The 27,996-nt window shown below is 38.9% G+C and overlaps 1 protein-coding gene across 10 annotated transcripts in view; it reads right to left on the minus strand.

Annotated features, from left to right (window-relative positions):
* Positions 1–27,996, minus strand: part of ST3GAL6 (ST3 beta-galactoside alpha-2,3-sialyltransferase 6) — a 103,771-nt gene that overhangs the window by 29,128 nt on the left and 46,647 nt on the right. For 7 of the 10 annotated variants that reach the window (XM_073231776.1, XM_073231775.1, XM_017639998.3 and 4 more), the window contains 4 exons: positions 10,509–10,608; positions 8,167–8,244; positions 5,058–5,161; positions 3,980–4,043 (listed from right to left, as the gene is read on the minus strand). In XM_073231776.1, coding sequence (XP_073087877.1) covers positions 3,980–4,043; positions 5,058–5,161; positions 8,167–8,244; positions 10,509–10,597 — 335 coding nt within the window. In that variant the 5' untranslated portion in view covers positions 10,598–10,608. Of the gene's footprint in view, positions 1–3,979; positions 4,044–5,057; positions 5,162–6,005; positions 6,345–7,932; positions 8,069–8,166; positions 8,245–10,508; positions 10,609–27,366; positions 27,446–27,996 lie in introns of those variants that run through there. The other 3 variants (XM_073231777.1, XM_073231778.1, XM_073231779.1) reach the window with 3 other exon arrangements.

The following is a 27,996-nucleotide window of genomic DNA, read 5'->3' on the forward strand; positions in this document are numbered from 1 at the left end:
ACCCATTAGCTCAGGTGCCCAGGAGTCTTGGGGAACAGTTCAGCAGCCTCAGTCCCGACCCCACCCCAACCTGCTGGGCCAGCACTCAGGAGAGACAGGAGGAATATAAAGCAAAACATCCAAGATAAAATCTCTGTTAAAAACACACACCAAAAAGGTTAATAAACAAAATAAAACAGTAATATACATGTCTTATCATATGGTATCACCTTTTCACAGAGAACTAATCAGGGGAAAAGGCAATTTTCTATAATGCAAATATTTTTCTAACACATGTGATTAAAGGAAGGCAGACAAATTAGTATAATTATTACTGGGACCAAAAGCTTTGAACAGCTTTTTTTTTTTTGGTGGGGAGGGAGGAGGCAGAGCAAAGAACAAGCATGGAATTGTTACAACCCCTGGACTCTTCCACACAGTTATAACCAAATGCATACACTCCTGTCCCTTCCCTCTTTATTTCTGGGCCAACTTCTTCATGGTATTAACTTTAGAAAAAGGCTCTCCAGGCCTGAGTTACTTCACTACCATTACCTGCAAAAAATAAGGTCTCCATTAGAAATCCTGCTTCAAAACGATCTACACCACCAGCGCTTCACTGGCTCTCACAGGAGGTCACTTCTCCACAAAAGCTGCTTCAAGCTCTGAGCGAGGTTTGTAGAAAATTACATAACTGACTCCTGGATGTTCACCAGACTCAGAAACAGGTGGGGACCAGGAAAATGGTGGCAAATAATGATGAAGACTGCTAATTACCCCTCAATGCTCATGTTTCCTTTGTCCCTTAAAATAGGAGTCTTTTTGTTTTTAAGGTGGGTACATAGCCATGTGGAATAAAGGCTTCATTTCCAGTCTGCTAGCTTGTGGCTTTGTGATTACATGCCTAGCATGGGATATGACCAATGGTTGCTAGCAAATGTTTAACTAGCAGTTCTCTTTGGGATGGAGTGGGTACTGGGGGAAGCCCTGGCTTGAAGTGTTGACAACTTCCATGGTATAAATATTCCACTGTAGCTAATTTCAAGCTTCCACCCTGATGGCACTGAACATGGAACTGGCAAGACCAGGGCTCTCACAAGTTGGCGCCAACTGGCTCCAGCACATCACTGCATCCAACTAAGTGTTATATGCAATTTCTGGGAAAAGTCCTTAAAGAAGGAAGTAAGTCTTGGTGGGTGGGGGCATGCCCTTCCCCTCTCCTTTCCCTGCTGACCATAATGTAGATGACTGGTGGAAACCCAGCCATCATATTGGACTGTACAGGGAATGGGAATCGCAGAGTCACAACAGAAAAGCCTTAGCCCCTGATGATCACAGTTGCTGGGCTGGTCCTGGGATGCTTACCTAAAGACTTCACTTACATGACAATTGGGAGAAAGAGGAAAGCCCGGATCTTGTAAAGGCAACTGATTTTGGCATTTTCGTACCCACAGTGGAATCTGTCCCAACTGAGGGCATTGTGCATGCTGAATAAGATAACTGAACAAAACTAGGACTTACATCTGATAGAATCGTGGAGGCTTCACATTTGCAACAACAAAAAATGTCTGAACTTTCTGGAAGAGCAAAGAAGGTAGAGGGAGAATAAAATATGGGTGAAGAGGGCAGCCAAAGGGGGAAGTGACTTGAAAGGACAGTCCCACCTCTCCTCACACTGGCAGCTCCTCTCTGCCCGGCAGACCCACGACAAAGAGTGCGCAGGGCTTTGCCAACAAGACTTAGTCCTTGTACGTGTGGGCCAGCTCCGGAGCCAGCAGCTGGAGGCTGGGGGAGGACTCTCCCACTACGGGCAGCCCAAACCCTCTGCCTGAGAAAGACTGTTCTCAGATCTCTTTCTTCTAAGAGCATTTTCTCCCCAGGCCAAGAGGAGAAATGGGAGATGTATAAGGTCACTTAGGGGACAAACTGAGTTGATGCAGAGGCAGCAATAAGGCAGTCTTGTATATTCTGCCTTTCTGGAGTTTATTTAAAATATAATGCTCAGGCTTAGGCTGGCCTGTTACTGTCTGTTGTACAATGGGTTCCAGACAAATATAAAATTTATTATCACATGTGAACCCCTCCCAAAAGTTAACTGTGCAAATAGAAGACAATAGTGTCACAGTATATTTTGATCTACTTTCCAAATACTCTTTCTGAAGTCTCTAGGAACCGGATCTGCACATCAAACAATTCCGCAGGGATAACCAAGTCTGCGAGTGCATGACTGTGGCCCCCCTGCAGGTGCCTACAAGGATATTCACCATTCCCTCAACACCTGACGAGTCTCTGACTGTACTTTTACTCTACCTCAGTCTCTTGCCAACTTCAGACTACAGGGCTCTTGTGCAATCAGCATGATTTCCAATCCCACCTCACCACCCACACCCACTTCCCTCCCAATACCAGTGAGCTAAGAACCTGACATAGGGTGATGGCGCAAATGGGGGTTACTCTAGGTGACAAAGAGCAAAGGGTAAGGAGCAAGCGGAACTGAGTCAGCAAGAAGAAAGGAAATACCCGCCAGAGGCCTACACAGAGGATGAAGAGCCTGTGCAAGAAGGCGTCCTGCAAGCAGCCCAGTACAGTACATCCTAGTCCTAAGATAAAAACCAGGCAAGCATGAACCTTCTACAGACTTCTATTTGGACTTACCCTCAAGAATTCTGACAGTAACTCACATTTACAGGGTCAAGGATCTTTGCAAATATTTGTAGACACTTGCTGCAAATATTTAAGGTATAATAACCATTATCATTCTGAAGTCAGACATCTGGACACTGGATGGCCCTCTCTAAGTTCACATCCTAAATGCTCTGGCATCTACTAGCTGTAACAAACTATCTATGTTTGCCTAGCCTCATTTTCTCCATTTAAAACATGGAGATCATCAAGCATACTTTGCAGGGTGGTTGTAAAAATTAGGGAGAATTGACATAAAGTGTATCTGTCAAAGGCCTGCACACAACAATGTTCTACAAATGAGGTTACAGTTGATATGTAATCAAAATATGGTTGCAGTTGATATGAAATCAAAAACTGAAATTGATTAGGTTGATGGTATAGTTTTAAATTACAAGTATAAAGTGAAATGAACCCACATTTACTACACAGTTGACACTATCATGATCTAGGTCTCCAACAGAGAAAAATGAGATAAATTCCGACAAAACCTAGCACTGCTCCTCCAGCTCTGTTCTGTAAACTCAATCACCATTTTCATCCTGTCCACAACTGCCATTTCTGCACCCACCAAAGAGCACCTCTGTCCTCTTGGGCAAAATGGGAAATTCTGCCATTTTCCTTTTTAATGGAGGCCTGATATCTGCAGACTGCCCATATAATCCCACTGGACCACTAGCCATATTCCAAAGCATACCTTAGAACTTTGTGAAATACATCTACCTCTGTAAAGTAAGTCTACCTGCTTAAGAAGTTTATCTTTGACAATTTAGTTCCTAGGGGGTTAACATGACACCAAAATTTTCTAAAAACTAAATTATCTTTTGCAGTCAAAAAATATATATCTAAGCAAGCTGTTTGCTTCCCTGAAATATAACTCTGAATAAAAAGAGAGGGAGCTGCTTCTGAAATCCAATATTCAAGTGAAACAGAAAAGATTCTCATACAAAGTATAGAAGATGTATGGGAAGGTATGGGAAACAGCTCACAGAGTTTCTGAGCTGACTAACAAGGGATATGAATTAATCCCTCACTAACATCAACTTCGAAAAGATGAATATGTGTTAAAAATGTTGTGACTTGGAAGTAATTTTGTTCATAACAAGACTCTGCAAACTTTTAAACCAACCAATCATACAGCTTCTAAATTAATTTTATAGTTTGTTTATTTCAAGTGTCATAGAAAAACTGTTACACATTTTAGTTATGCACAAATACCGATGGAATTTTCCTTCGTGAATACATTTTACACTGGGGTCATATTTCAAGCCACCTTAGCTAAACTAAAAGTCAAACAAAAACAAGGAAATAAACTCACTTGTCAAGCTCATCAAATAGATCACAACTCTGCAGTTTTGAAAGAGTAAGTCGAAAATACTCCGCTAGAAAATAAATGGACTATTATGAATAAAAGCAATCATGGCTTCTTAGGTACAGAGTAAGACACCTCACCCCATTCCCTCCCCAAAACTCATTCCAAACAGGTAAGGCCACATTTGATTTACTGTGTGGTGAAAATTAATGATCCAACTGCAATTAGCCAGCACTATTCAATTGGCATACTCAAAATGGTAAATGCCCTAAGGACACTTCCCAACAATACCAGAAAAATAAGATACTTAATCTGAAGATAATCATACAAAAGTAACCCAAAGATTAGCAATATTAGATGATTCTTTAAACTGACAGTATAAAAAATATTCAGCAAGTTCAAACCTATTAAAGTATCAAATTCTCTGAATATATTTTTAAAATACACACACACACACACACACACACACACACACAGGAGCAGTTGAATAAGCAAAATCTAACTCAGAAAACTGTAGGCATTACTTTCTGAGCTGCTAAGGTCTCTCAAAAATTTAGAAGATAAAGAAGGGTATGGCCAGTTATCAATGAGCAGAGAGAAAACTGTGTCATCATTAGTAGTCAGAGTAATTCTTTCAAAATTTAGCAAAAATAAAACATCCACTGATTAAATAAAAAGACTGATCAAGTAGCCGGAACTTGCTGATGAAATAAAATTAAATTTATGGTGAAGAAGTGAAATTGGGAGATTGGGAGGAAGTTAACCCACAGGGTTATCCTGTGAATTCTAAGTTAGAATAAAGTTAAGGCATCAGACCCTGTGAATAATACAGTGGCATAAACGTAAAAAGCAGTTTTTCAACAACAAAGAAATCTCCTTTTTTATTCTTTTACTCTACACTGCCTCAAAAGAAGTGAGGATTTATATATTAAAATTCAATTTCCTTCATCCCACCTCCAAATCATATCCTTAAGGAATCATTATGAAGCAGAAAGATTAAAAAGCCAAAAAACTATATAAACATGTCACTCACATCAAACATCACTCGTATTTAATAGGGCTGAGCAAGAATAATATCACTGACCTGATGTCTTTATCCCATAGGGCAAATCAAACTTATCACTACCATACAAGGAAGCAATCTTTTTAAAATCAGCTGCACACAGAAAAGGGTGAAACTGATGAAACCTGCAAGAAAAGGATAAAGAATGATTTTCCCAAATGCCTACAGTATTTGCAGGATTTTAAAATCACAACTGAAAATAACTGTAGTATAGCATTCATATTGTTATATTGACTACATATGAATGTATAATTATTTTTTAAAGTCTGTAAAAAATAACCTGAAACACTATTTAGATATTACATAGAATGGGATATGCAATGGAACTACACAACCAGGAATGGAAACACTTTCCAGAGAGTGGAACCAAAATTAGGTAGCAGCTTCTGGAGGTGAGGGAAGATGGGACAGAACTTAAAAAGAAACCAACACCAAGTGACAAACTGTTGGCCATATTCAGGAAGAACAATGGAAGAAATAGGAGAAAATAAGAGTATTGATGCAAAGCCTCTCCCAAGTTAAAAAGTACCATATGTGTAAAGTTGTGTAGCTGTGAAAATGTAAATTGATTAAAAGTTAGATGCAGCTAGAACTGTGTTTCCTGATGTCATTGAGATTTATTCACGAACAAGAACTATGAGCACTTGTCTTCTTACTGCCTGCTCTGTCCTTAAGGTCATTCCCTGTGCCACTCAGGTACTCGCTTAGACAAGAAAAAGATGAGGAAGGTAGGATGAAACTCTGTTTTTCTCAATTTTAGTGCCTGGAACAGAGTAGACAAGCAAAATATGTTTAATAAATGATCGAATGAATTTCACCTCTAAATGAATTCTTTATGGGACCATTATTAAGTAGAAAAAAATAAAAGGTTTTTTAATTAAAGAGAAGGAATAGGTGTTAAAACTCATAGTAAAATGCTATTTTCACCTACCAGGAGGATGCTACAGAGCAAAGCAAGCTAATCCTTACCCTGAGGCCCTCACACGTGAGTCCACTTCTCCTGCCATGTCAGCTTTGCCCTTTCTTAGTCTGAAAACTGAAGGCAGAGATCAGAGAGGCCCTGGGTGTTAGAGGCTATGTGACAAAATGGAAATAAACAACAGTAGAGTAGTGGTGAAACAGTTTCAGTTGTATCCTGGCTTTGCCACTCAGCAGCCGAGCCTTGAGTAAAGCACAGAGGCTTAAATTAAAGTCTTCAGAGCTGAGCTAAGAATTCACACCCTGTTCGGATGAGGAAACAGGTGGAAGACTAGCCCTTCCTGTTTGTGACTCGATGTGTGTCCCAGATTCAGTTGTGACAGTGACAGCAGCCTCTGGGGTCCAGACCACCTGGCAAGGTTCTTTTCTGCCTCAGGGTTGATCCCCAAGTTCAGTATCTGCCCTGGGAAGAGGAAGTGTTAAGCCACCTGATTTAAGATTAAGAGGAGACTCAAGATCTTCCCAGTCTTCCTGGGGAAACCGAACCATAGATGACTTCCCACCTTGAAATCAAGGCAACAAAGGACTCTATTCTTTGGAGTTGGTGGGGGTGACAATGAAGGTGACTAATGACTAATGTCTATTTATGTCAGTCAGACCTTATGCTAGGTGACTTATATTTTATTTCTAAAATGAAATAATTGTTTTGCATCATGTCTCATATATAGTAGGAGCTCAGTATCGGCCTTATCTGTAATAATTATACACTGTACTACATACCATTATAATGTATCATATTATACTACATGTCTGTTGTTACTCTGACCAAAGCCTGAAAAGGAAGGAAAAGTCCACTCATTTAGAAGTAACTAAGCTATGAAAAGTGAAGTAACTACGTGATATGATTGGGGGGTCACTAGCCCCTATCTGACAAAGCTGAAACCACACCCACGCCTAATTCTCAGGAAAGTGTCCCCTTTACAGCACTGCAGGTCACACCTCCAGGCCTCCCTGTGGACCTTCTGACTGGCACTGGCAGAGGAGACAGCATTGCCCCCAGAGAATACTAGCCACATGACAAATGAGAATCTAACCTGTCACTTGCACTCTACACTTAGACACCTGCTGAGTAATCTTGTATAAATACTTTAACCCTTTTGGATTTTCTCAGGAAGGAAATACCTTTTTTCTCTTCTCAAGTCAGAGTACCTTTATTCTAAAGTAACATCTTAAACAGGCAATCCACAACCCGTAGGTGGCTCATGAAGTCATTTTTGTGAGTAATGATCAGCATGATTTTTAAAAATGAAAAGAATAGAATACAGTTTTCCAAAGCAAAATGTATTTCTTACTATGGGTCATGGTCAAAAAAGTTTAAAACCACCATTCTCATTCTGCTGTGACCCTAAGCAGACACACATCCCTGGAGAGACTCAAGCAGCCACGGTATTTATATACAGAAATATTGTATGTATCTGCAGTTTTTCAGAGAGCTGGTTGACTTTAAAGGGTTCTGTAGTCTTGAAAGGTTAAAAGGGAGTAATGGGAAGGTGCAATAATATAAGAAAAGAAAATGTGAATTTTTTATCCTTAATGGACAAAATGCTGAAAAGCTTATACCTGTTTTACATAATTAAACATGCTCAGACCAGACCACCATTTACTTGTATTTATCTAGAAGCATTTTGACCAGCAATCTGTCAAAGCTAAGCTGACAGAAGAGAATACTTGTGGATGAAATAGTAAATTTTCTACAAGTCCCAACAACGAGAGTGAACAGTCATTGTTTACATTCTGTCGTTCATTACAAACCAGTGACAGGAAAAAATTTCTGACTGAAGTTGAACCTAGAGGCAGGGGAGAAGAAGCCACAAAATAACAAGGGTGAAAAAGAACATGAGAACAAGGGGAAAGATAAAGCCCTAAAGAACAGTCCAATTTTTTATGATCACATGCAAACAGACCTCTTTAATCTCACCTGAGTGAAAAGAATATTGGGCAGACTGAGTTCTTCAATGCCTTTTCTGAAAATATATGTGGCTTAGTTCTAACTGAAACCACAAGAAGAGACATGATATTCAACGTCTTCCTTAAATACAGAGTGTCCGCTTTATACTGGTATGATTTGTATGAAAAAAGTAAACACGTGTGGAAAACATTTACAAACACATTTTGAACATTTTGTATGTCACAGTTGCTGTTCTATTTTTACCTCAGGAGTGAGGCAAAAGCTGGCTTTGATAAACAAGTCTGGATCTTATTTTTTCGTTTCATTTCCACAGGTGGCACCCTATGAGACAAAAACAGTATCAGTCAGAAACCAGAACCAGGCAGCCTGCCCAAAGGGAAGCAAATGCTCGAGGAACCCATTCAGTGCCACCACTGGGAAGCTTCTCAGACAGAAAACGAAAATTGACTTTAAAGGTCACAGCACCCTCTGAGGTATGATAGCTCCTTTTCTAAGTCCTGCACACATTCGAGCATTCACGGATGCAAGGCAAAAGAGTGGAAAACGCTGAGGTGACAAGCATCCCAGAAGTGGTTCATTGAGCAGAAAACGGAGGACCCCTCAGAAAGGGCTAGGATTACCACACTGCAGAAGCTGCAACCAGTCTGGCTCTTCAGAAGTCCCCGCAAGCCTGGGAAACCCAACTCACCCTACAGCACATGGCTTACTAGCCCCTGGGGACACCTACCACAGAAACAGTGACCTGCAGTTTCCACAGACCTGCCCTGCAATGGGGAGACTCCACAAATCACACTATTGCAAGTCGCATCTAACTCTCCTCTACTCTTGGCACGGGTTGGGCCCTCGTGGGCCTCCTGAATGGAGCACTTGTCTCCACAGTTTAAAAGGGTATTGTGAACCAAGGCAGAGCACAACAAAAACAAATTAAGGGGACAGGGTGACGGGATCCAGACTGAGCCAGGAAAGGGGAAAACTGCTTAATATAACAGCACATTAATGATCATCAGTTGTGTGAAGAATAATCTAGAAAGAAAACCAATCAATTTTTTTTTCTAAAATCACAGGATTCAAATGAAAAGAGATAATGTAAACCCTGCATGGATAGACTCAAATTTCAATTTTTTTTGGTGCAAAATCCCAATAGTTAGGACTGCTAGCTTTCTGACTATGAGGCTAATAAAGTCCTCATGCAGAAAAACATCTTCTGTGAGTATCACAAATGGCAAGAATCCTTTAGTTTACATCTAAGGAAAATACATAAATATGGTGGACTAGCACATCAGGCCATAAAAGTCAAATTCTAATTGGAGGACAAAATAAAGAGTAAACTATTACCGGGTTTCTAAGACTATTAAAACAGTACATGAACTATTTTAGGATATGTGAAGACAAACTTTGGGTGGCTGTGAAGAACACAATTACCTGTCTTAAATAAATTTTAAGGAAGCAAGTTCACAGCACAAACACCTATGTGAGGTAACTCCCCGCAGTGCTTCCTGTGACCAGAATGATGTGTTAGCACAGGAGTGACATGAACATTTCTTAAATCTTGATGACAAAAGACTGTGCCGAATTCAGAGCCTTTTCATCATCGTATCATTTCCCCTCTGACCAACAATAGGATTTGTAAGGAAATAGCAATCTAGTAAACTTCTTGCTTTCTTCTCCTGTTCTTCTCTTCCTGTATGGCAGAGATGGAGGGAGAGATCCCTGTGGTATAATCCTCATATAGTATATAATCAGAGTCATAAGTTCTCTAGCTCATATTTAAGTCTAAAACCTAAAACCTGAAACCTTAGGGCCAAATCTACCCACCTGGCTTTGGATTTTTCCAGTGGCCAATTGCCTAATTTCCTTCCATTAAGAGGATGACAATGATTTTCAATCAACCAGTGATGAAATTAAATGCAGAAACAATTTTTTTAATCTAGTTAGAAACATGATTTAGGATCTACTTGGCAAAAATTACTGAACCTTTGCTAAGACTGGAAGTTGTAATATGATTTTGGTATCATATACTACTATCCATTCAGGATTTAAAGGTCATCAAAACTTATTTCTAGCCAAAAGACTGACAATAGGGAGAAAAATTAAAAACATATTTAGAAGTTTTCTCCACAATAATACTACCTGTGACATCTCAATTCAAAGTTGTTTCAAAATTTACATATATCACCATTCACAAATATTTTCAAACAAAGAAACCATATGTAGTGTTGGTAGTTTATCAACAATCTCTTATCCAAGAATTTTTGGCTCTAAAGTCAGTACAAGTTAGTCTGAGAAATCACTCCATCAATTTGAGGAGATAAACTATTTTTATATAAAAAATGTGATGTTTCAAAGATGATCCACTTCACTGCTTCACTGAACTCAATAACAAGATGTTGCTTACCAGTTTCTAAACTGTTAGAGGTATAATGTCTAGGATACCAGAATGGTGAAATCCCAATTTATAATGGAAAATTGGAAAAGGTTCAAAATGTTACAGGTTTTGTTTTGTTTTTGATAGGACCCTCTAATATCATTTGCATGTCTGTACTGAAAATCTGAGAGTTATTTTTAAATAGCAAAATGAAACTTACCAATAGACATTTGTTCCCCATAGTATACAGTGCAGCACATAGTAGAGGAAGACGGCACTCAGGAATATGGCCACAAGGTAGCCTCTCATGGCTGGCCCACCTGAAGCACAAGGAACAAGTCCAAAGAAAAAGCAAGACTGTTAAGCAGATGGATTTTCACAATGGCGCAAATATAAGCATTTGTGAATGAACATACAGAAAGAGAAGAGTAGAAGAACAGTTTAGGCCTATTATGTGGGAAACACCCAGTAAACTTGCAGAAAGGGAATATTCTTTTCTGTCTTTCCTCATCCTCTGATCTTCAATTAACACAACACAACACATGTTTAGACAAGTAAACAATGCCGTGGTATCAAATCTAACGGCTTCCATTCTACTTCCTCATGTCAGACAAGAAAGACAAAATTTCACTCAGAACAAAATTTTACAGATCTACTCTCTATCTACAACTTTCTTACACAAACCTTAAAAATATCTATTCTCTTAAAAGAAAGTCAATAAAGTCAATATACGCCTTAAGATGTAATAAACACTTCATTTGTTCAGTGCTCAGAATGACTTTCAAATGCTGTATGTTATAATTTTTACAAGTCCTTTTTCTAATTTTAAAAAAATGAGAAAAATCAGATTCAAAAAGACATTATGAACCCCTATGTTTATTGCAGCACTATTTACAATAGTGAAGATATGAAAGCAACCTAAGGGTCCATCAGTAGCTGAATGGATAAAGAATATGTGGTACATATACATAATGGAATACTATTCAGCCATAAGAAAGAAACAGATCCTACCATTTGCAACTACATGGATGGAGCTAGAGGATATTATGCTCAGTGAAATAAGCCAGGCAGAGAAAGACAAGTGCCAAATGATTTCACTCATTTGTGGAGTATAACAAGGAAGCAAAACTGAAGAACAAAACAGCAGCAGACTCACAGACTCCAAGAAGGGACTAGCGGTTACCAAAGGGGAGGGGTGTGGGAGGGCAGGTGGCGAGGGAGGATAGAAGGGGATTGAGGGGTACTATGTTTAGTACACATGGTGTGAGGGTCATGGGGAAGACAGTGTAGCACAAAGAAGGCAAATAGTGAGTCTGTGGCATCTTACTACACTGATGGACAGTGACTGCAATGGGGTGTGGGGGGGGGACTTGATAATAAGGGCGAATGTAGTAACCACATTGTTTTATCATGTGAAACCTCCATAAGAGTATATATCAATAATACCTTAATTTAAAAAACTGAGTAAAAGCTGCTAAAAAAAATCTTTCCCACATTCTCAATTTTTATATACTTTTAGATGTACCATTTTGATTTTTCAATATCAAAGCCAAATGAATCTAGCTAATTACTTGCTTTTTGTTATTAGCTTAGTTCATTGCACATTTGTAGACAGACAAACAGCTGGACACAATTCTCTCTAGAATTTAAATGCAAAAAAAATCTTTATAAGTAAAAATTTTTATTTTTAAAAAACCTAAAACATGTGTTTTTAGTCCCCACTTATGCATCATAGAAATAAGTTCTCATGTCCACATCTAATTAAATGCAAAAGACACATTTAATACATATATGTTTCTATAATAGATCTTATTTTCAGTGCATGGGACTTCAAACAGGTGTACTATTTCTTTGCATTTTTGCAATGAACTTCGCAAAAACTTTGTCTTCCAATTTTCCGGTTCACCTAGACCATTGCATGGCTCAGTTTCTCTCACTCCTGTCATGTCTGTTAACCTCTACAGGGGCAATGCAGTGTCAAATATGAGTCAGTGTCAAACATGAGTCCAGTCAGATACATTTCTAAATACCATAATGCTGCCTCCCTTTTAATGGTAAAATAAGTTCGAATGAAAATCTTAAAGCACTCCTTTGCTTTCATAAGTAGAATATACTAAACATCATTTAAGCTGTTCTTGATAATGTGGGGTCATTTAACAAATGTCATAATTGTGCTGGGCTCTATTTTTTTAAGATCTCTAGAGCTAATGAGGCTATGGGGCTGTTTGCTAAGCAGTCCTGAATTGTAGGGATTATTCCGTGGAGATTGCTGGTCTCTCCTCCCTTGCTGTCAGCTGTTACTTCTTATTCCGACCTGAGTATCTTTACATGTTTACAAGAGCGAGCACACAACCTACTTCTTTGGGTTATTAGAGAGATTAACCAAAAAGATGGTGTCTGGCACAATTTATGACACAAAATAGTGAATAAGCTTGTTTGTTTGTTTTCTAAAACTAAAGTCAGTTGCACTCTTTTTCTACATACAACATGCAGGAGTTTTGAGAAATGTCAAAGTGAGATGACCTATCCTTAATGGAGCCTGTACCAAATTCTTAGGGCCTGACCGGAAGAGATGATCGGGGGTGGTGTTGGCAGAAAGCCCAGCGCCCTTCACTAGCAAAGGGAATAAAGCACATAAGGGACATGCAGACCCCTTGCATCACCTCAGGGCTGTGTCTCCCTCCACTTCGTTCTGTCTTCTTCCCCCATTTTAATGTGTGCTATCTTGGTTATTTGTGGGTTACTTTAAAAATCACCTTCAGTACTTCTTGGTAAAAAGCAAGATAAAAATTACATAATTATTAGTGGGTAAAAAAATAGTATAATTCTTGAGAAATAATTGTATCTTGAGAAATAATTGGTAAAACCTAAGTGATGGAGAGAATTAAGGTTTGGGATTATCAGAATAAAAGTCTAAGATGGTGGGTGAGGTGTTTCGGATGTTAGATGCATCACTATAGGGGGGTCACTGAAGAATCAAAGACAGGCTAACTGTCCCAGCACCTGGCCCTTATGATGTGTTTAGAAAATGTTAGCTTCCCTTCCTTCTCTCAAACTGGGTGAATTGGAAGGGTCAAGGGCCTGGGCTCTAGCTGGGTTCTAAAAGGCAAATCATCATATATGTGAGAGAGGTGACAGTGTTAGCCACTCTGGGCAAAGCCATGTGCCACGCTGCATGATGACAAGATACAGGCCCATCAGTGCTGCAGGCAGCTGATGGAGACTTGGCTTTGTCTCATCCCTTTAACTAAACTGCCCTCAGCAAAATGGTTTTCTTTCATGCAGGTATCCCCCAATATGATAGTGGATAAAGAAAAAAGACTAAAAAACACAATAGAATTATTTATATGCCCTTTGATTCTTTTAAAAATACATTGTAATTGGGGAGGAGACAAGATGGCGGTGTGAGTAGAGCGGCAAAAATCCCCTCCCAAAACCATATATATTTTTGAAAATTCAACAAATACAACTATTCCTAAAAGAGAGACCAGAAGACACAGGACAACAGCCAGACTACATCCACACCTGCGAGAACCCAGCACCTTGGGAAGAGGGTAAGATACAAGCCACGGCCTGGCAGAACTCAAGCGCTCCCCCCACCTCAGCTCCACGGCAGGAGGAGAGGAGTCAGAGCGGGGAGGGAGAGGGAGCCCAGGACTGCTAAACACCCAGCCCTAGTCATCCGCACTGGAGAGCAGACACACAGTGTGTGGGGTGCTGGGTACTAGGGGCACGGAACAGTAAAACCTGTGAGTGGGTCCCCGCAGTCAGCGCCCCTGGGACAGAAGAAGAGCAAGTGCCTTTTGAAAGTCTTAAAGGGACAGAAGCCTCAAAGCTGGACAGAAGTGTCCTGGCACACTCAGCCCAGCTGCTGGGAATCCCAGAGAACTCCGGGCACCCTAACCCCATGGGCGGCAGTGCAGCTCTGAGGCCCCTCACGGCAACAAACAGCCTCCTGCCCGTTCCCCCTCCCGCGCAGAGCAGCAGCCTGAGAGTGGCCACACCCACAGCAGCCACACAGAACCTCCTCCTCCACTGCACTGGCCAGACACAGAGGCCCTGTCAGTGCGCAGCTGCCCAGCACAAGCCACTAGGGGTCGCCATTCTCGCAGGAAGGGAAGGCGACTGGCAAGCAGGAAGGAACTTTGTTCTCCCAGCTGACACACCCGCCAACTGCCTATGACTACCTCTATCACGATGAAAAGGCAGAAGAATTTGATACTGACAAGAATAACCCAGACATCCCCTGAGAGGGAACATGGGGAGATAGATTTAACCAATCTTCCTGAAAAAGAATTCAAAATAAAGGTCATAACCATGCTGATGGAGCTTCAGATAAAAATGCAAGAGCTAATGGAGAAAGTTGGAAGGGAGAATACAGAAATAAAACTATCTCTGGAAGGACTTCAAAGCAGAATGGACGAGCTGCAAGGGCCATTAATGGAAGAGAAATCAGAGAATAGGAATGCAGAGAAGCTGATGCAGAGAGAGATAAAAGGATCTTCAGGAATGAAAGAATATTAAGAGGACTGTGTGACCAATCAAAACGGAACAATATCCACATTACAGAGGTACTAGAAGAAGAAGAGAGAGAAAAAGGGATAGAAAGTGTATTTGAAGAAATAATTGCTGAAAACTTCCCCAAACTGGGGGAGGAAATAGTCACTTAGACCACAGAAGCACACAGAATTCCCTACAGAAGGCACCCAAAGAGGACAACACCAAGACACATAATAATTAAAATGGCAAAGATCAAGGACAAGGACAGAGTATTAAAGGCAGCTAGAGAGAGAAAAAAGGTCACCTACAAAGGAAAACCCATCAGGCTATCATTAGACTTCTCAATAGAAACCTTACAGGCCAGAAGAGAATGGCATGATATATTTAATGCAATGAAACAGAAGGGCCTTGAACCAAGGATACTGTATCCACCACGATTATCATTTAAATATGAAGGAGGGATTAAAAAATTCCCAGACAAGCAAAAGTTGAGGGAATTTGCCTCCCACAAACCACCTCAACAGGGCATTTTAGAGGGACTGCTCTAGACAGAAGCACTCCTAAGGCTAAATAGATGTCACCAGAGAAAGAAAATCACAGCAAAGAAGGCAGACCAACCAAATATTAACTAAAGGCAAAAAATAAAATCAACTACCCACAAAAGCAGTCAAAGAAAACACAAAAGAGCACAAAATAAAACACCTAACCTATAAAGAATGGAGGAGGAAGAATAAGAAGGGAGAGAAATAAAGAATCATCAGACTATGTTTATAATAGCACAATAAGCGAGTTAAGTTAGACAGTAAGGTAGTAAAGAAGCTAACCTTGAACCTTTGGTAACCACGAATCTAAAGCCTGCAATGGCAATAAGTACATATTTTTCAATAATCACCCTATATGTAAATGGACTGAATGCACCAATCAAAAGACACAGAGTAATAGAATGGATAAAAAAGCAAGACCCATCTATATGCTGCTTACAAGAGACTCACTTCAAACCCAAAGACATGAACAGACTAAAAGTCAAGGGATGGAAAAAGATATTTCATGCAAACAACGGGAGAAAAAAGCAGGTGTTGCAGTACTAGTTCCAGACAAAATAGACTTCAAAACAAAAAATGTAACAAGAGATAAAGAAGGACATTACATAATGATAAAGGGCTCAGTCAAACAAGAGGATATAACCATTATAAATATATATTCACCCAACACAGGAGCACCAGCATATGTGAAACAAATACTAATAAAACTAAAGGAGGAAATAGAATGCAATGCATTCATTCTAGGAGACTTCAACACAACATTCACTCCAAAGGACAGATCCACCTGACAGAAAATAAGCAAGGACACAGAGGTCCTGAACAACACACTAGAACAGATGGACCTAACATCTATAGAACTCTACATCCAAAAGCAATGGGATACACATTCTTCTCAAGTGCACATGGAACATTCTCCAGAATAGACTACATATTAGGCCACAAAAAGAGCCTCAGTAAATTCCGAAAGATTGAAATTCTACCAACCACCTTCTCAGACCACAAAGGTATAAAACTAGAAATAAATTGTACAAAGAAAGCAGAAAGGCTCACAAACACATGGAGGCTTAACAACATGCTCTTAAATAATTAATGCATCAATGACCAAATTAAAATAGAGATCAAGCAATATATGGAAACAAATGACAACAACAACACAAAGCCCCAACTTCTGTGGGATGAAGTGAAAGAAGTTTTAAGAGGAAAGTATACAGCAATCCAGGCATATATAAAGAAGGAAGAACAATCCCAAATGAATAGTCTAAAGTCACAATAACAAAATTGGAAAAATAAGAACAAATGAGGCCTAAAGTCAGCAGAAGGAGGGACATAATAAAGATCAGAGAAGAAATAAATAAAATTGAGAAGAATAAAACAATAGAAAAAATCAATGAAACCAAGAGCTGGTTCTTTGAGAAAACAAACAAAATAAATAAACCCCTAGACAGACTTATTAAGAGAAAAAGAGAATCAACACACAACAGAATCAGAAATGAGAAAGGAAAAATCACGACTGACCCCACAGGAATACAAAGATTTATTAAAGAATACTATGAAAACCTATATGCTAACAAGCTGGAAAACCTAAAAGAAATGGACAACTTCCTAGAAAAATACAAACTTCCAAGACTGACCAAGGAAGAAACACAAAATCTAAACAAAGCAATTACCAGCAAAGAAATTGAAGCGGTAATCAAAAAACTACCCAAGAACAAAAACCCTGGGCCAGATGGATATACCACAGAATTTTATCAGACATACAGAGAAGACATAATACTCATTCTCCTTAAAGTTTTCCAAAAAATAGAAGAGGAGGGAATACTCCCAAACTCATTCTAAGAAGCCAGCATCACCCTAATACCAAAACCAGACAAAGACCCCACCAAAAAAGAATATTACAGACCAATATCCCTGATGAACATAGATGCAAAAATACTCAACAAAATATTAGCAAACCAAATCCAAAAATGCACCAAGAGGATCATACACCATGATCAAGTGGGATTCATCTCAGGGATGCAAGGATGGTACAACATTCAAAAATCCACCAACATCCATCACATGAACAAAAAGAATGACAAAAATTACATGATCCTCTCCATAGATGCTGAAAAAGTATTCAACAAAATTCAGCATCCATTCATGATAAAAACTCTCAACAAAATGGGTATAGAGGGCAAGTACCTCAACATAATAAAGGCCATATATGATAAACCCACAGCCAACCTCATACTGAACAGCGAGAGGCTGAAAGCTTTTCCTCTAAGATCGGGAACAAGACAGGGATGCCCACTCTCCCCCTGTTATTCAAGATAGTACTGGAGGTGCTAGCCATGGCAATTAGACAAAACAAAGAAATACAAGGAATCCAGATTGATAAAGAAGTCAAACTGTCACTATTTGCAGATGACATGATATTGTACATAAAAAAAACCTAAAAAATACTAGAACTAATATTGAAATTCAGCAAAGTTGCAGGATACAAAATTAATACACAGAAACCTGTGGCTTTATCACTAACAATGAACTAACAGAAAGAGAAATCAGGAAAACAATTCCATTCACAATAGCATCAAAAAGAATAAAATACCTAGGAATAAACCTAACCAAGGAAGTGAAAAACAAATACCCTGAAAACTACAAGACATTCTTAAGAGAAATTAAAGAGGACACTAACAAATGGAAACTCATCCCATGCTCTTGGCTTGGAAGAATTAATATTGTCAAAATGGCCATCCTGCCTAAAACAATCTACAGATTCAATGCAATCCCTATCAAATTACCAACAGCATTCTTCAACAAACTGAAACAAATAGTTCAAAAATTCATATGGAACCACCTAAGACCCTGAATAGCCAAAGCAATCCTGAGAAGGAAGAATGAAGTCAGGGGGATCTTGCTCCCCAACTTCAAGCTCTACTACAAAGCCACAGTAATCAAGACAATTCGGTACTGGCACAAGAACAGACCCACACACCAGTGGAACAGAATAGAGACTCCAGACATTAACCCAAACATATATGGTCAATTAATATACGATAAAGGAGCCATGGACATACAGTGGGGAAATGACAGCCTCTTCAACAGTTGCTGTTGGCAAAACTGGACAGCTACATGTTAGAGAATGAAACTGGATCATCGTCTAACCCCATAAACAAAAGTAAATTTGAAATGGATCAAAGACCTGAATGTAAATCATGAAACCATAAAAATCTCTTAGAAAAAAACACAGGCAAAAATCTCTTGGACATAAACATGAGCAACTTCGTCATGAACATATCTCCCTGGGTAAGGGAAACAAAAGCAAAAATGAATAAGTGGGACTATATCAAGCTGAAAAGCTTCTGTACAGCAAAGGACACCATCAATAGAACAAAAAGGTATCCTACAGTATGGAAGAATATATTCATAAATTACAGATCCCATAAAGGGCTGACATTCAAAATATATAAAGAGCTCACACACCTCACCAAACAAAAATCAAATAATCCAATTAAAAAATGGGCAGAGGACCTGAACAGACAGTTCTCCAAAGAAGAAATTCAGATGGCCAACAGACACATGAAAAGATGTTGTACATCGCTAGTCATCAGAGAAATGCAAATTAAAACCACAGTGAGATATCACCTCACACCAGTAAGGATCGCCACCATCCAAAAGACAAACAACAACAAATGTTGGTGAGGTTGTGGAGAAAGGGGAACCCTCCTACACTGCTGGTGGGAATGTAAATTAGTTCAACCATTGTGGAAAGCAGAATGGAGGTTCCTCAAAAAGCTCAAAATAGAAATACCATTTGACCCAGGAATTCCACTTCTAGGAATTTACCCTAAGAATATAGCAGCCCAGTTTGAAAAAGACAGATGCACCCCTTTGTTTATTGCAGCACTATTTATAATAGCCAAGAAATGGAAGCAACCTAAGTGTCCATCAGTAGATGAATGGATAAAGAAGATGTGGTACATATACACAATGGAATATTATTCAGCCATAGGAAGAAAACTAATCCTACCATTTGCAACAACATTGATGGAGCTAGAGGGTGTTATGCTCAGTGAAATAAGCCAGGTGGAGAAAGACAAGTATAAAATGATTTCACTCATGTGTGGAGTATAAGAACAAAGAAAAAACTGAAGGAACAAAACAGCAGCAGAATCACAGAACCCAAGAATGAACTAACAGTTACCAAAGGGAAAGAGACTGGGGAGGATGGGTGTGAACAGAGGGATAAGGGTGGGGAAAAAGAAAGGGGGCATTATGATTAGCATGTATAATGTGGGGGGAGGCACAGGGAGGGCTGTGCAACACGGAGAAGACAAGTAATGATTCTACAGCATATTACTATGGTGATGGACAGTAACTGTAATGGGGTTTGTGGGGGGGACTTGGTGAAGGGGGTGCCTAGTAAACATAATGTTCCTCATGTAATTGTAGATTAATGATACCAAAAAAAAGAAAATACATTGTAATTAAGCCCTTCTTTGTTGTACCCACTGATGTCTCAGACATGAGGGGTGTTTGGCAAGTTGAGGAGTACTCAGATCCACAAGTAGTCGTGAACTGAGACAGTTTTAGAAATCACTCATATGAGGCTTAGACTATCCTGGAAAGCATTTTACAATGTGGCAAAAGAGTCACTAAAGAACCTGCTTAAATACTCAAATTAAAAGTTTAAGGCTTTGCCCAGCATAGAATCATTTATGCAAAAAGCCAACAAGGATGCCAAACACCAGTATCAGCAATTTTTTAAAAAACATATTTACATCTAAGATAAGATAGCATATGGAAGTCCAGCCAAAAAACTCTGTATTTACAATTAAATTTGCTAATCTGTCCCCCAAAACACATTCTTTGAGAAATTCATACATATTTTTTACAGAGCATGGAAGTATGAGTAAGCAAGATTTTTGTTGTTTTTCATTTATCAAAATGCGGTTTAGTTGAAAAAAAAGTAGTGTGAGAGAACATTCTTTTTTCCTTCAAAGAGTAAAATGAACTGACACTTGAAGAACTACCACATATACCACCTGAGAAAAATACAGGCAGCTTTAGCCACTCCCTTGCATCTCATGGACAATTCCAAGTACCCATATTCAAGCTGCAGAGTAGACTGGGGCCAGCCAGGATATCCTTGTGATAAACATTTATAGTTCCTATGCTTGCTCATAGAAAACATTTCCACAAATAAATGAATTATCTCATTATAATTCTATAAATAGAACGACCATTTTGCTTATGAGCAAAAGATTTCAAAGGAAAACCTGTTATAATTCAGAGTGTCTGGTTTAAGAAAAAAAAATGCAGCCCTTCAACAGAGCTTCACTTACTAAAACAAAAATGTTTCAAGGTCTTAACATTAAACATGACAGATGCCAGCTTTTCTTGGCTGGAGAAGAGATACTCTACACCATTCTTTACCTAAAGCAATCATTCATCTAAAGTGTGGGTGGAGGGCACTGAGGAAGAGCAGGACTCACTGGCAGACAGCAAATGTTTATTTCTTCCCAAATTACAATATACAGACTAATATGTGAATAATCTACATATATGCCAATGTCAGCCAATCTTGGTAATGGTTTTTCCTTCTCTTTAATAATAAAAGTTTATTTTATGTGATGGAGCTTTTAAGTTCATAAAATGCTTGCTCTGCCCTTCACTTAAGGTTCAAAGCAAGCTTTATAAATGTGGTTAAAGGAGCAATCTTACTGGTCAATGAAGGAACTGAAAGTTTCTAAAGTTTATAGTACATGGCAAATACCCCAGTGAGTAACGACTGATTAAGGTCACTCAGATACATGACTGTTCAGCTCTTTGGTATATTATCTCATGTAATCCTCACATCCACCCTGTGAAGAGAGTAGTAAACTTACAATTCTTATTTTCCAGCTGAGGAAACTAAAGCTCTGGGAGGAGCAGTAGCTTTCCTGAGCTGAGAAGTAGAAGAACCAGGATGGTGTCCATCAGACTAGAGCCTGTTAAGTTGCACTGTCTCTCTCCCAGTGTGAGTTCCTACAACTGGGCACAGGATAATCCTTTTGATATCGGACTAAACATTACAGAACATTTCTCTAACTTGTCTATCCCACCAGTTCCTTAAGCAGTATTAATTCTAGGGGTTGGTGAAATGAAGAAAGGCTATAGTTACAAACTGTGCTGAAATAAAACCCTATTACTCCTACCTTGTACTTCCCAATGCCATTCCTCTTATTTTTCAGTAAATCCATTTTGTTTTTTGCTTTCTTCATGGTTTGTTGAGTGTCCTATGGCAGTGATTCTCAAATTTTAGTATGCATGAGAGTCAAACTGGAGCCTAGATATAAACCCATGCATATATATATATATATATATGATCAATTAACATACAATAATGGAGCCATAAAAATACACCATGGGGAAAAGACAGCCTCTTCAATAACTGGTGTTGGGAAACTTGAACAGCTACATGCAAGAGAATGAAACTGGATTACTGTCTAATTCCATACACAAAAGTAAACTTGAAATAGATCAAAGATCTAAATATAAAACATGAAACCATAAAATTCTTAGAAAAGAGCATAGGCAAAAATCTCTTGAATATTAGCATGAACATTTTTTTCTTGGACACATCTCTAGCAAGGGGAACAAAATAAAAAATGAATAAGCTTTTTAGCAAACTGAAAACCTTCTGTACAACAAAGGACACCATCAATAGAACTAAAAGGCAACCTACAGTATGAGAAAAAATATATTTGTAAATAATTTATCTGATAAGGGATTAACATCCAAAATATATAAAGTACATATAGGCTTCAAGACTAAAGAAACAAATAACCCAATTAATAAATGGGTGGAGGACCTGAATATACATTTCTCCAAAGAAGAAACACAGATGGCCAATAGGCACATAATAAGATGCTCTACATCACTAACCATCAGGGAAATGCAAATCAAAACCACAATGAGATATTACCTCCCACTAGTCAGAATGGCCACTATCCAAAAGACAAATAACAAGTGTTGGTGAGAATGTGGAGAAACGGGAACCCTCCTACACTGCTGGTGGGAATGTAAATTGGTACAGCCATTATGGAAAGCAGTATGGAGGTTGCTCAAAAAACTAAAAATAGAAATCACATGACCCAGTAATTCCACTTCTAGGAATTTACCCAAAGAAAATAAAATCCCTGATTCAAAAACATGCGCCCCTATGTTTATTGCTGCATTATTTACAATAGCCAAGACATGGAAGCAACCTAAGTGTCCATCAATAGATGAATGGATAAAGCAGATGTGGTACATATACACAACAGAATATTATTCAGCCATAAAAAAAGAATTCCTGCTATTTGCAACAACATGGGTGGACCTAGAGGGTATTATGTTAAGTGAAATAGGCCAGGCAGAGAAATACAAACACCATGATTTTACTTATTTGTGGAATATAAAAACAAAACAAAATGTACAAAATAGCAATAGACTCACAGACACTGAGAATGACTGGTAGTTACCATGGGAAAGGGATTGGGGGCAGTGGAAAGGGTGAGGGAGATAAAGAGGCACAAAAACTCTCAATCGTAATATAAGTTGGTCATAGGGATGGTAGTACAACATGGAGAATATAGCCAGTGATTCTGTAACATCTTCCTATGTTGACAGACAGGAACGTACTAATGGGGGTGAGGATTTAATAATGGGTAACTGTTCATACTTGAAACCAATATAACACTGTGTATCTATGATACTTCAATTAAAAAGAAAAGAAACTGGAGGTTTCAATACACCTTCCTGAGCATCACAGCAGCCATGACACCATTGCTTTTACAAATAAAAAACCCTGAATGACACTTAAAAATGGTCAGATTTTTATTTTTAGACTCTACTAATGCTTTCTCAAACCAAAAGGAGCTTGTTTTTCTAACAACCAGCTAGACAAAAAGAACGTTCAGCAATAATTCTGGAAACATTGTTCCATTCACCAAGGACCAAAACCCTGTGGGTATCTCAGTCAGTATCACACACAGATCACACACACCCTTTTTCTTTCCCAGACGCTGAGCACACGGGACCCTGGCCCCTTGGCGCCCTGTTTCCTCTAGACCTGGCTGCAGATGCTTCCTAATGCCCATTTGCAGGCTTGCCCCACACCAAACTCTGGGCTGATCCCGGCCCATGGAAAAGGGGCCTGAGGAGCCCTTGAGTAGCAGCTCGCCAGTTTGGTCAGGTTCCTGCTGATCCCGCCCTACCTGACCTTGGCCATCTCACTCACCAGGCTGTGGTCCTGTTGCCGGATCCCTGAATTAAATCCTAGATTTCCAATGTCTGCATTTTTCTCTTTCAACCACCCCAGCCACTCTGCAGCCAAATTTCCAATCCTTTAGTAACTAGGCTGCTAAACCATGTCTTCATCTACTCTGTCCCCTTAAACTGTTTCCTCAGTGACAGATGTCCATGCTTTTCTGCTCAACACTGATACTGGTCATTTGCATCTTAACAAAAAAACAAAGAAACAGTAATACCCCAAAAACTGGCATCTTTGTGTAAATTAAAAAAGGACATGCCAGCTGGCTCCACCTAATCCTGTGGGCACATATCTTGGCATGGGCAGGATTTCAGTCAAAACTTTTCCCTTAGCCAGGTTCCCTATTCACAACTCACCTCTACAAGCTCACTAGGTGGCCCTGCTGGTAGCCTGTGTCCATTTGGCCTTCAGAGAGAGCTTCTCGTTTCAGGTGTCCACCAATCCTCAGCTCACAGTGACACACACCCGAGACTGTGTGAACTTGGCCAACAGGCCTTATATCATGCCTTCCTTCCTCTTTGCATTTATTGTTCAATTTATGAGTATTCTCTGCAATCACACACCTGCATGATCATTAGCTCCAGGTCCAGCTATGCATTAATGTCTAGACTTTTTAGTCTGGTCCTATGGGTCCCCAAAGCCTCCTAAGACAGCCTTGGTCTTCTTTAACTCATTTACTACTTCTTTTTTAAGTACAGTCCTTATTACTAATTGGCTGATCCAAATGTGTCCAACAGCCTAATTTATATGCCAAGGACCTCTGCTCTCTGGTGTTGATGACCAAGTAAATAATAGCACAGTTTACTAAGTGCTTACTAAATGTCTAACCCTTACTAAATTGCACTAAACCCTTTTCACACATGTTTAAAAAAGGGGTATTATCTAGAGATGCTTAATTTCCAGAGCAGGGCCCAGAATTCAAGTCCAGATCTGTCTGGGTTTTTTAATTGTACATTATGAGAAACTAATTACTATATTTTTAACTTAGTGAACTTAATGTATTATTTAATACTCTTTAGCAAAGCAAGGGAGTTATATGCATTAAAGGTATGTATTTATTAAAATATACTTACTTAAAAACTTTATAACATGAAAAGCCATTCATTTCACAATTAAACAAATGAATCTTAAGGCATCGGATAGAACTTCTACTAGAAGGGTTGAAAACTCTCAAGAGGCTATAAGTAAAGAATAAAGACTAGCACATGCAAAATCAAGTAATATAAAATATTATCTCTGAAAAAGATACACATAAATGTGAAGTGTTAAGCTATGACTATTTGATACAAATTAAGGGAAAAACATTGTGTCATTACTGAGTAAATTAATAGAAAATTATCATTTGATTTATGTACCTCCCTCCAAAACAGCATATGTATGTTTCAACAAATTGGACCACCTGGATACATGCTGGCTGTTCTAAGTACACTGGTTTCTTCCTCTCTGCATGGTAGAACATATATAGTTGTTTCTCTCCTTTTCCCCTAAGTTTCTTCTGCTAATACAGTGATATGCAGCTAGTTCTTCTGCACATACAGACACACTCTTCTCTTTCAGTATTTCCATAAAGCCAGGGCTTTTGCCAGATTTGTGCTTAGCATATGTAGACAGGTCTTTTCACCTAATTAAAGCTAAGCTTCCACTGCCAAAGCAGAGGACAAAATCCTCCCCTCAAAACTGGGTGTTCTCATGCTGAAGAACAAAGAAGGAGAAAAATGACTTTACAGCAGAGTTTTATTTTTTAATAACACAGCAGAACACACTAAAATTATTCAACTACTAGCATATTATACTGGATGATAAAAATAAATGAACTGAAGTTCCTGTTTTCAAGATCTCTCCCTTTAGTCTCAGCTACATTGAAAATACACAAAGCAGCTTTTAAGGGAACTTATGTTCCTATCGTTGATTCGTGTTTTCTCCCAGAGACCCACTTCTTCTCGCAAAGTGGAAATTTTTTCTATTTCTTAATATTAATGTCTGATAAGATAGCCTCCAAGGAGTATTAAATATGGTTAACAGGTTAATGATTGTGACCAATTTTAAAAATTAACTTTGAGATAAAATTTTTTATATAGTAAAATTTGCCTTTTAAGTGTACAATTTGATGAGTTTTGACAAATGTACAGTCATGTAACAGCCACCAAAATCATACTAAACATTTCCATCAACCCTACAAGTTTTTATGTTCCTCTTTGCAGCCAGCTCCCTCCCCCACTTCCTGCTCTTCCCCAATCTGTTTTTCAACTGTGCTATTTCTAAAAATCTGTATAAATGGAATCATATAATATGTATCTTATTTCTCACTTATTTCTGTTAGTATCATGCTTTTGAAAAAAATGCCCATGTTGTTGTTTGTATCAAAAGTTTTTTTCTTTTTTTGCTAAGTCTATTCCATTGTGTGACTATGCCACAATTTGTTTACCAGTTTGCCAGCCAAAAGGCATGTGGTTTCTCTTTAATTTTTGGTCATTGTAAACAAAGCTACATTGAACATTAAGATACATGTCTTTGGGTGGGCATATGCATTCAAGGATCATAAAGTGAACATATATATCCCTTTATATGAAAATTTGGTATTGAATTCCAGTGCCTATTTGTAAACAACAGATTTGCTTCACTCACTCAGTTAAAAGGAAAAAAACCCTACCTAGAGCAATTCAAATTACTGACGGTACTGAATCATACAAATCACTGACAGAAGAATTAATTAATCTATTGATAACTGAGTGTTCATTATGCAAGTATACTCAACTTCAGAATAGGGGAAAAAGAGCTCATAGTTTGGTAAGGGAGCTAAGTTATACCATTTCAAAACGGGTATATTATTGTGAGAAGTAAACCTAAATATTTCAGACCACTGCTACTCAAAGTGTGGTTGACGACCAGCCGGGTTTGCATCGCCTGGACACTTGGTGAAAAGGAAGAATCTCAGCCCCACCCCTTGATCCACTCAGTCAAATCTGCATTTTTAACAAGATCTGCAGGTGATCTGTATGTTTGAGAATCACTGCTGGAGAAGGCCAGAGGAAAGAGGAATTATATCCAGGAGAGTGCCAGAGCGTCTAAAAAAAAGTAGGTTTTTGTGACCTGTTTTGGGAAGCTCATTCTAAGTTCCATGCTACCTCTTTTAAAAGCCCCTGGGCTTGACCTTTTAAAATTTCCAATCAACAGAATTTTCTCTGAAGAAACTACTCAGACTCTCTTTGGAAATCAGTGCTTTGAGAAAAATTTTCCTCACCATTCTAGGGAATGTTTATGTTTTCTTTGTAAATTCCCTGGACATTGTCATTTCTTTATTGTCTTCAGTCTAACCTTCCATTCACTATCAGTATCACTATATTACTGGTATTTTTGAGAGGAAATATACAGGACCCCTCTCAGATTACATCTACACCACACACTTTATTCTGCATAGTCTCAAAGGGCCAAGCAAATCACCACCCAAACCTTTATAACATTTCCGATCATTGCTATTTACCACTTGGACCAAAGAATTACAGATCTTAGAGTTGGAAAGACCGCAAGAGCTCAGGTCATTTAGACAGAATAAGGTCACCATATTACCGAAGAGATGGCCAGGATTTAGAAAAATTTAAAAACTAGCCAAAGCTTACTTCCTAGAGCACAGGAGGACAAATTTTACTGGCTCTTCCTCCAGCACAATTCCAGACTCGTGGGTACACAGTAATAACACACGAGTCTTTGCTTTGCTCCAGTATTCTCCAATCTCCATGGTTTTCAGTTCCTGAACCACCTACCTTAGGTAGCGCGGCATGGGCCTGGGTCTCACTGTAACTTTGCTTGTGCATTTGGGTCTCCTCTTCCCCCTCCGCACACCTAAAGACAGGTGTTTGCAAGCTCTTCTATTAAAACTATTTCCTAAACTTGCATTCTCAGCTGATAGCAATAATCTCTAATCTTTCTCTCCTTTAAACTAGCCCACATGCTGTACCAGGCATGAAATCCTCAAAGCCCAACCCTCATGCTGTACCCACCCCACAGGAAAACCTTCAGTGGCTTCCCATTCTCTGCCAAATGAACACAAAATCACATAGCCTGGCTTTTAAGATTGCAATAATTTGTTCCTTCCATCTTCTTATCTTCTCCATGCAATTTATTCTTTGTAGGGAGCAGCCTAATTCTGTGTTAAGGGTGTCTGCCTGGCATCCAGACCCCCTGGGGTTGAGTCTCAGCTCTACTTATGACTAGTTTTAGGACCCTGAGAGGTTGCTTAACTTCTTTATACCTCAGTTTCTTCAGCCGTAAAATGGATAATGATACTACCTAACGGAGTGACTGTAAGAAGTAAATATAAAGCACTTAAATGTCTACATGGTAAGAACTCTTCTTATCTTATTTTAATTTTCCTTTTAAAGCTAATCAAGTAT

This window comes from Manis javanica, chromosome 3 (assembly GCF_040802235.1).
Source record: "Manis javanica isolate MJ-LG chromosome 3, MJ_LKY, whole genome shotgun sequence".
Lineage (NCBI taxonomy): Eukaryota > Metazoa > Chordata > Mammalia > Pholidota > Manidae > Manis > Manis javanica.